We start from the raw sequence: 10,000 nt of genomic DNA on the forward strand, positions 1-10,000 counted from the left end.
TTACGGAGTATTAACAACTGCCAGTAAAATTCGCTCCAAATTCTGGATTACAAAGCTACTTAAGATGACGAAATCAATCAAATACAACTGTATCATATGCAGAAAGCTTGATAAAAAACTAAGTGAGCAAGTAATGGGAGAACTTCCAGAGGAGAGACTCAAGCCCTCTCCAGCCTGGCATTGCACAGCTATTGACTTGTTTGGTCCCTTCAAGATTAAAGATGAAGTAAGAAAACGAACGACAGGAAAAGCGTACGGAGTTATCTTCAACTGCTTAGGAACACGAGCCGTGTATCTAGATCTTACAGCGGATTACAGCACTGAAAAGTTTTTAATGGTGTTGAGAAGATTTGTTTCATTAAGAGGTTATCCATTCAAACTTTACTCCGATAACGGATATCAGCTTGTTGAAGCTAATAAAGAACTGAAAAGTGTTACCAAAGGATGGGACTGGGAAGAATTAAAAGCATTCGGAAACATAGAAGGTTTCCAGTGGGAATTCACAACAGCTGATGCTCCCTGGCAAAACGGAGTTTCTGAGGCTCTTGTAAAATCAGTTAAAAGAGCTATTGCCGCAGCCATCCATGAAAGCATTCTGACCTTTTCAGAGCTACAGACAGTTTTATTTGAGATCGCAAATTTGATTAATGAGAGACCCATTGGCAGACATCCAACATCACCCGATGATGGAACATATTTATGTCCCAACGACCTTTTACTAGGAAGATCAACTGCCAGAGTGCCAAGTGGACCTTTCAAATTTACATCCAACCCACAACATCGATTTGCATTCATTCAAGGCATCATTAACAGCTTTTGGAAAAAATGGACAAGAGATTACTTCCCCAGCCTTATTATTAGACAAAAATGGCACACTGCACAACGCAATATGATTGTTGGAGACATCGTCTTGATGCAAGACTCAAACCAAATCAGGGGACGGTGGAAACTCGGTAGAGTGTCAAAAATTTATCCAGGGAAAGACGGAAAGGTTCGTAAAGTAGAGGTACAGTACAAGAATCCCAGGCCAGGTGAACCTGTGACTAAATACGATGGAAGAGGTTATGTCACTGTTGAACGAGCTTTCCACCGTCTTATAGTATTACTGCCAGAAGAGGACAATAGAGACAAATCAAACTAATCGATTGTTGACTCTGATCATTAACTCAAAATCTGTGAAAAAAAAAAAAAAAAAAAAATTTTTTTCTTCGAGCGGGGGAGTGTGTCGTTCGAGACTAACGCTAATGACTTAATCACTGTAATATGAAGATTCTAAACTTATAATGGCTTACGTCACAGTAGCTCGTTAGATTGTGAACATTTTCGTTGTAAGCGGAAGCAGATCGAGAAGCCACCGGGTAACTATACATTTGATATTTAAGACCTTGTTTCTGCTTTGTAATTATTACTTATGAGGAAATACATATTTCTTAGATTTCGAACGCACTCCTCGTCACGTATGCTACTGAATAAAATGGAACTGTGATAAGCCTGTGTTTGAAACCGATGGTGTTAAAGGACCGTGAACAACGAAACAGTTTTGTCCAAGTACTTCTGGTGTAGAGACATCAATAATTTTCACAATATATTAATTGTTAACAACAACAATAACATAGTGTCACCCAAGAGTTTGATATTAGATTTCATAACAGTGCTTTAATAGTCAAAATCAATCATGCTTAAATGAAGAAACGGCATGGTCAATGAACTTTAATCAAGTGAAGCTATGTTCCCCGCAGTTATGAGCGCAGTTTTAGCAATTGCGTAGAGAAGCCTGAAATTTCAGGACTTCAATCGGGTTTGAACTGGTGACCTCGCGATGCCGGTGCGACGCTCTAACCAACGGAGCTATGAAGCCATTGATGTTGGGAGCTGGTTATGTGTGGGTTCAAATGAGCTTCATAGCTCAGTTAGAGAGTCGCACCGGCATTGCGGGGTCACGGGTTCAAAACCTGTTGAAGTCCTGAATTTTTCACAACTGCGAGGATCATAGTTTCGCATTTGATTTCATATCCGCAGTTCAATATATGATCCATTTCATATATCATTTTCTTCATTGAATTTTAACTTAATCCCATCAGAGTTTTTTTTTTCGTCCAGGATTTTTCTTCAAAGCCTTTTTCGCTCTATTTTTGGTAGGTTTTTGTTACGTATATGTCAAGTAGCGTCCAGACTGATTTTTGCGGATCCATTCTGGCCCTGTTATTATTTTTAAAATGGCTGCCATTGAAATACATCCTACTTGGGCAAATCGTTACTTGAACATTATTAAGAGTCCAATTTTTTACATTCTTTTCACAGGTCGAAGCAATTCAGATTGAAATCATGTCTTATGGCCCGGTTGAAGGTACCTTATTGTCTCCCGACTCCCAGGAATAACATCGGATTCCCTGTTGTATTTCATAAGATCAAGAAATATGATTCTCTAAAAAATATTAAAAAGCAAACGAAATCAAGAAACAAAGTATGTTAGCTATTTCTGTCGTTCAGGTTCATCAACATATTTCTTTTTTTTCTTGTTTATTCGCGTTTGAGACCAACAACGGAAGCAAAATAATAATCAAGTGGCTTGTTTGGGTTGTCGGTCGAGAATGGGGCTTATTTGTTCGGCATAGATTCGTACCCCGAGGCTCGAGTTGAAATGTTTGGGATCTAGCTTCGGCGGGGCAAAACAAAAGAAGTTTTCAATCCCTCGGGACTCAACATGGCCGCCGTGTGATTGAGGCCAATTAGGGTCCATAACCGTGGTGACCATGGTAACTAATCATTTTAATTGTTTTTGCTTTAGCGGTTTTCACAGTTTATGAAGACTTCATGGTATATCGTGAAGGTGTCTACATCCATGTTAGTGGAGGAACAGTGAGCCTGCATGCCATCAAAATGCTGGGGTTCGTTCATCATTTTGAGAAATTTATCATGTAAATTTCAAGTATTCCGAGAATGAAAATGATGCAAAGGACCTTTAGGCAAAGAATTCGCTATCAATGCGCTATCGAGTTGGTATTAGATAAAAATTACTTTTTTTTCGTGGGATATAGACCGCAAAATAGTCCTTTTCTTCCCTTTTCGGAAGGTGCGAAACGCCGTAAGCGTGATCCTCGCGTGTGAGCATCTCCTGCGAAGGCAACTTTATGCCCGGAAGGGAAGGAGAAAGTGGCCGCAAAAAAGACGCGGCTAATTTTGCACAACGCTAATTATATTGAAACTCATTAACAGGCCTTCCTAACGTCAAGAATAACCTAATACAAGCATATGAAGTGTTCGCTAATAGTATTTATTTCTTATCCTTTTCTTTTTCGTATTCAGCTGGGGAACGTCCTCGGAAGGCATTGATTACTGGGTAAGCCTTGTCATATTTGATAATCTCTAGATGTTGCAAGTGTTATTCGTGTGGCTTTTCCGGCGTAGCACGTGTCGTTCCATCGTGAGAACGTTTAACAAAATGGTGAAAAGGAGTGGTCAGATTTCTAGTTTGGAGCAGATTTGTATCTTACACAGCGCAATATCCCATCCAAAAACATCTTTTCTCCAAATTGGGGAAAAAGTCTTGCGCATCACGGGTGCATGCCCGCCTACTGGACGTTTTTTCATCGTACAAACTCCATATCAAAATGCTCTTGGAAACTGGTCTTCGTACAGCCATAACAATTTTGCTTTTTGAGATAAATGAAAAATTCCACTCAAAGGTATCCGGCCTGGCCATTAGTATACCCGGCGTATACAGCTTTTAGCCAATCAGAAGGCTTTGATTGGTACCACGTGACACGAATAGACCAATGAGAGCACGATTCATCTCATTAAGCGTCGGCTATGTTGTTTTGGGCGGGAAGCGGTCCATGCGAATGAGCAGCAGGAATCCATAAAAGGGCATAGTCCTGGAAGTGCACTGTAAATGTCACGCGAGCCGAAAATCAGCCCAAAATCACGTAATTTGAAAGGTCACTGACAAACCCTATTGTTACAAGTGGGAACGTATGGGGGTTCTATAAACAGTCCCGTTAGTACCGGTGGGATTGGTTAGGCAGTAGCACGAGACTAGGAATAATTCTTCTAAGAGAAGGTTTGCTGTTTGTAAAATTGTGCAAAAAGGCGGCTGGATTGGTATCGTTGACTACCATAAAATACCTCTATTACCAGCGAACAATAACGTAACGTGCTCAAGGTGCTGGATGTTCAGTCAGTGGAACATAAAGCACAGCAACGAAAAACCCCTGCCAACGGAAGACGGAAAAGTTTACAAAATCAAAAGATCCAAGCTGAAAACTACTGTACAATCTGGACAATGCGTAGTTCAACTTTTACTTCTTAATCCTTACAAATAATTATATAAATTGTCGAGAACATTACTTATCAACTGTCTTATTATGCAATTATCCAAGCAAAGCGGTGTCCCAGCAACATTTTTTTTACTCTGAAATCAGTGCGATTTCGCATTCGCCAACCCCCCTTTATCTCTCCTTTGAAAGACGTCTTGGACACACTTCACTGCAATGACCAGAACCAGGTTGCTGACCAGCGGTTTTCGTTAAAACAATGGTTTGCTGGGGGTGCTTAGTCTCGCGGGCTAAGAAAACCTGGTTGTGGTCATTGTTATTTAAGGTTTTTCGCTCTTTAATATGGACCGCTTCCCGCAAAACAACATGGCGGACGCTTAATGAGCTGGATCGTGCTCTGATTGGTTCATTCGTGTCAAGTGGTACCCACTCAAGCTTTTTGATTGGCTAAGAGCTATGTAAGGCAGGTATACTACTCTCTTTGATGCTATGACTCGCAACCTGTTCAAGGGAAATGCGCTTAGCTTTAGGACAATCCATCCACTGTAATATCATCAGTCTGGTAACTGTATTCTTGAAATGGGTCGAAGGCTTAGTTCTGCATTTCGTTCAATTATATAAAATAATGGCTCTCGCGATTAAGGGGGTATTTACGTGAGACCAGGACGAACTTAGACCGGCATGAGATCGCATCGGCCGCCATACATTTCTTTTTATGCGTTTACATTAGACTGGCTTCACAATCAACTCAGACCGGTCTGACTTAGTGTCGGTTGCTGGACCGAGACGAGAAACTCTCAGACCGGCCTGAGTTCGTACCGGTCTCATGTTGGTCTCATGTAAATACCCCATAACTGTTTAATTTGGGCTATGAGGACATCCTCGTAAGTTGTAAACTGGTCATTCTACTTTGGAACCAACTTTCGCTTTCAGCTTTGCAATGCATTTCGTGCTGCAAAGCTGCTCCTTTGTTCTTGATTTTCCTTTCGTACTTTTCTCATCTGAGTATTTATCAATATTGATTATAAAAACGACATCTAATGTATGCCGCGCGTTAGTAAACCTGGGGCCATCTCAATCACGCCCGGCTTGCAGGCATGTTTCTCCGAAGTTCCCTAAGTTTTTTATGTCACCTCTCCTCGTTTTCGTAGATCTGTGCCAATTCTTGGGGAACTACCTGGGGTATGAATGGTGAGTGGATATGTTTGGCATGTTTTAAAACGATATTGTCGATATTGTTGTGTTTCTTTTTTGTCGTTGTTTTTTTTTGTTGTTTTTTGTCTGTTTTTTCCGTTCCTTTTTTTACCTGGTAAGTCATCTCAGGCGGAATTTCAATCCTAGTTGGCTGCCAGAAGTTGTCGCCAGGGGACATATTTTGTCCCAAGCAATTTTCTCACGTGTGTAGGACAATGAGCGTTTTTATCTTATGTATTTTCTTATCTCTATAACAGGAAATTTCTACATTCGCCGAGGAACAAATGAATGTGGCATTGAAAGTGGCATTGTTGCTGGGCGTGTTCCTGGCTAAAGCAAGAATACAAAGATCTTTGTTTTGTATTGTCCTGTTTTTAATGCCATATTTGTAGTTTTAACAGCACAGCTTTATTAAAACATAGACAAACGGAAGCAAATCGCTTATCCGCTCGATGTGAGAATCGATGAAAATCATGGCTATGGTAAAACAAAGAGCTGAGGGAATGAAATGATAAAAACAATAAAATAAGAAAACAGCGAAAATACATCAGTCCCTAAAATCGTGGTCCAAAAGTTTCGATTTTCATTTGTGCTTGTCTGTGTTTTGTGTAAAAACAATATTTTTATATTTTTCTCTCAAATATTCCTGAAAAAAGTAATACTGAGATGAAATTGTCGGCGACTTGATGATGACAGGGGTTATGTATTCTTCTTACAAAATGGTCACACCCACTCAGTTAACCATCAACTGAAGGCAAGTGGCCAAGTAAGATCTCTCGTTTCTCGATCTCAAGTACTGGCTCATACTCCTTCAAAATAATAAAAAAAGTGAATTGAAACAAAAATAGAGCGGAAAGAAAGATAGAAGGCCGATTGCGAGTCGAACAGCGTATCAGCGGCATGAACTTCGTCAAATTGTTAAAAAAACGTGAAAGACATTCAAGCATACTGTCCGCATGATAATATCTTCGTTGGTAAGACCATACTCTGAGATGGTTAGCATCACATCGAGCTGGACCCACATAGGAGGATCTTGAGCAACACCACATAGCGAATGGGTGAATGTGTGCTACAAAATCCTCTGAGAGCTCTTTTAACGATCAAAACTCGTCCCACTGAACCCAGACAGTCGCTTTCGATGATTTATGAAGAAACGACTGTCCGGTGATGATTTTATAGGCTGAAAGGAGTCCAAAAGATATGACTGTCCACATTTACATTATTGAATATGTTAGTTGTTGGTGAGGTCCATACATTCTCAGTTGAAACGACATAGAACGCTCACGTTCTATCAATATAGCGCAATTGGTCCTTTAGACACTATAGCTATAAAAGATCATCTTTTGGATAAAGTGTCTAAAGGAAAAATTACACTTTTTCGAAGTTCATTGCAAAATAAAACAGTTATACTTTAACATCATCGTGCTCTTAAACACCACCGCACTGAGCCTTTCAGTTTTCATTGCATTAACTTATGCTGTCTTTTTCTTACGTGGGTTCTTTTTTTCACCAAAACAAAAACAAAAAAACTTCATATAAGGATAGAGTTTAATTCACAAACAAAAAACAAACATGGCTGCTGTTTCTTTGTTCAAGGACGTTATGTGAAACAACTAACTCAGTCCCATAACCGTTATCATCTGAATCTTTAACAGTTTTCGCCAAAAAGAATTATCTTCGCACTTTACAGAGACAAATTAATAATAATTTATTACTTATATAGCGCAAAATACATGTGGGATATGATCTAATGCGCTAAATTAAACAGTTGTTATTAAGGTAGATTGAAGAATTCAGGGGTTCAAAGGGATTGGAACCAATGAGCCCCTCAATATCGGTGCATGTTCTACCAAATAAGTTATGAGGCCATATCTGTCAAAGGCTGGGCAATATTTGTCCGGGAAACGTTTTCTTGTAAAAGCAATGGTAGCAGTGAGTAAACCTTGTAAGAGTGGAGCCACTGCAAGTGGGCGTTTCTCAGCTGATTTCTGTTTTAAACGCTGCTGGCGCTAGTTTTCTTTTTCGTCTTCTTTTCTTTCCCTGAGATTTCAACTCTCATCCCCGATGAAATGGCTCTTGAACATGACTCAGCGGTGCTCTGCATCTCTGAGCTCTTTGTGCTTCTGTGTGAAGTACTGCTAAGCTTCCGAACATTAATGAAACTCGTCCTTCCCGATCGAAACGATCGGACCTCCTCACGATCAACGCCTTGGTTCCTCCTCACAAAGAGCCTCTGCAAAAGCAGCAGCATAGTCCTCTGAAGTTCCTTATGTCGGTATGCGTACAAAAATGGATTTAGCGCACTGGAGCAGTAGTGCATCCATTTGACAAAGCTCAACACACGCTCTGAGTTCGGTGAAGAAGGGAGAATTCCAGGGTTGAAAGTAGCAAGCATGGTGAGACTAAATAAGGGTAGCCATGTTATGACAAACACCAGCGTAATTATTGCTACTGTGAAAGACAATCGAACCTACAACTCAGAAGAGGAAACAAGTTCATTAGCTTTTTTTGAGTTAAACCCTAGGTTAAATGTTCTAGATTTCATACTTGATGCAGTCCATTATGTTTAGAAATCTGCTTTTTCGTTTTTTGACGAAAAATAAATTCCAGATTCTACGCGTTGAAACCGAGACTCTATTTTGTGGGCCAGGGAATCTAGAGCAATGATGTGCAATCCACCCTTTGCAAACTTGATTTGACATTTTCCTACAAGATTACATGCTCTTGAGTCCGCCTTCCCTTCCACGCCGTGGAATATTCCTCTTCTTGGAGCACATTTTTAACTAAATAGGATCATATTTCATGGTACATTTATTCATTAATTTGTAAAGACGCCAACCTCTTTCGCCAAGGTGTTTCTGCTTTTCCTATACCTCGTCGTAGCTTTTTTGGTCTTGATAGCGATAAAAATGCTGAGGTATGCAGTAGTTATCACTGTTGTGGGAATGAAAAAGCAGACTATTGCTAGGGAAACCGTGTATCTCTTCTGCCACTGAGTCCCATACTGGAGAGGCTGAATAGACGCCAGTCCAGCTGAAAACAACCAAGAAACAGCCGCAGCGATATAGATATTTCTTCTGTTGAGTAAGCGGTGCTTGACTGGTGTGATGACGGCGTAACTTCTCTCAACACTGATACCTGTGAGTTGAAGAATGGAAGTGCTACCGATAAAGATATCAGCTGTTATGTAGACCTGATAGAGAGTCCAATTTAATGGAAAATCATGGTAATCAGAGTATGTGATGTACATCCAAATTGGTAAGGGAACTACTCCTATGAAAAAGTCTGCAATCGCCAATCCGATGATAAAGGTGTGCCTGATCGTCCTTTGTAGCCACTTGTCTGAAACATATGCTCCAATGACAAGACCATTTCCAATCACATTTGCGATTGCCAGAAAGGCATATGATGATAAGGATAGGTACAGTTCGGCTGGAGAGCGAATTGGCTGCACGCGGCCTGGCGCGGTTTGGTTAAAGGAGTACAATATGGCTCCACTGTTTTGAAAGCTCTTCATTGCTATGAGTGTTCTCAAAGGCAGAAAATCTCTGCTCTTGCTACAAGAAGAATATGTTCAAATTACTCAAATGGTACGTTGCCGTTCAAGGCAGTGGAAATTATTTGTACTGTCTGCAGACAAAAGAAACACCAAAGTGACGTAAGTAAGAAAGTATCATTATTTACCCTCGGATTTATAGAGTAGCTATAGTTAGTAAATAAACCCCTTCAGGCGGCTGGTATGTCGGCTGATAACGTTCGCGGCTGAGAGATGAATATTTGGCCGAGAATCTTACTTACTGAAAAAGAAATTTAATTCAACCATGAAAGACAGAATGTGCAGAGTCTTGATGTCGGTGTGTTCAAGTGCGGCTAAAACTTTTCTCTTCTTTGAATGGCTGGTTTATTTTATAGTTAGGAACACAGTGTATTAAATTCTCTACTCTATAAAATGACTCAGTTTGAGTTTGGGCAGGATTAAATCTCTAAATTGTGTACTTTCCGGAACGGCATTTGCGACCAGCTTTTTAATGTCACTATCACTAGACTCCTGAGAAACGAGTTTTAAAACTCTTTGCCTTTTTTCCACCGGCTTTGTTCCTTTTCAACGGAAATGATCGCTACAGCATTTCACAAGGCAAATATCCGCGCAAAGGGGGGTTTTTGCTTGATGACTGTCCTGTGAGTTTGCACCACGTGACGTAAATTAGCCAATAAAGTTATATTAAGGACTGCGTCATCTAATCCGTAGTCATAAAGTGAGGGGGTGGTCAATCTTGAAAATGATTCACACAGTTTGGAAAAAACTTGGTGACAGGTTTCATCCCCACTTAACAGATAACTACCGATTTTTGTTTTACTTGAAATATGTCACGTGACCAAATAACAGACCACCTCCCGTTTAATTTTGAAAGCTTCTGCAGACATGGAAAAACGTTGCTTTATCAACGTTTTGTTCTGTAGTTTTACTGCCTACTCAAGAACCGCACCCAATGTAATTGGAACGTGCTGAAAGTCTGTTTAATTAGTATGTA

General features: G+C 40.2%; 1 protein-coding gene across 3 annotated transcripts in view; it reads left to right on the forward strand.

Moving 5' to 3' along the window:
* Positions 1–10,000, forward strand: part of LOC137980416 (uncharacterized) — a 66,726-nt gene that overhangs the window by 49,077 nt on the left and 7,649 nt on the right. For 2 of the 3 annotated variants that reach the window (XM_068827854.1, XM_068827853.1), the window contains exons 4-8: positions 2,302–2,347; positions 2,789–2,888; positions 3,307–3,340; positions 5,426–5,465; positions 5,726–5,894. The exons of the other annotated variant lie outside the window; for it this stretch is intronic. In XM_068827854.1, coding sequence (XP_068683955.1) covers positions 2,302–2,347; positions 2,789–2,888; positions 3,307–3,340; positions 5,426–5,465; positions 5,726–5,802 — 297 coding nt within the window. In that variant the 3' untranslated portion in view covers positions 5,803–5,894. Of the gene's footprint in view, positions 1–2,301; positions 2,348–2,788; positions 2,889–3,306; positions 3,341–5,425; positions 5,466–5,725; positions 5,895–10,000 lie in introns of those variants that run through there. 3 annotated transcript variants of the gene reach the window in all.

Source organism: Montipora foliosa, chromosome 12, assembly GCF_036669935.1.
Source record: "Montipora foliosa isolate CH-2021 chromosome 12, ASM3666993v2, whole genome shotgun sequence".
Taxonomy (NCBI): Eukaryota; Metazoa; Cnidaria; class Anthozoa; order Scleractinia; family Acroporidae; genus Montipora; species Montipora foliosa.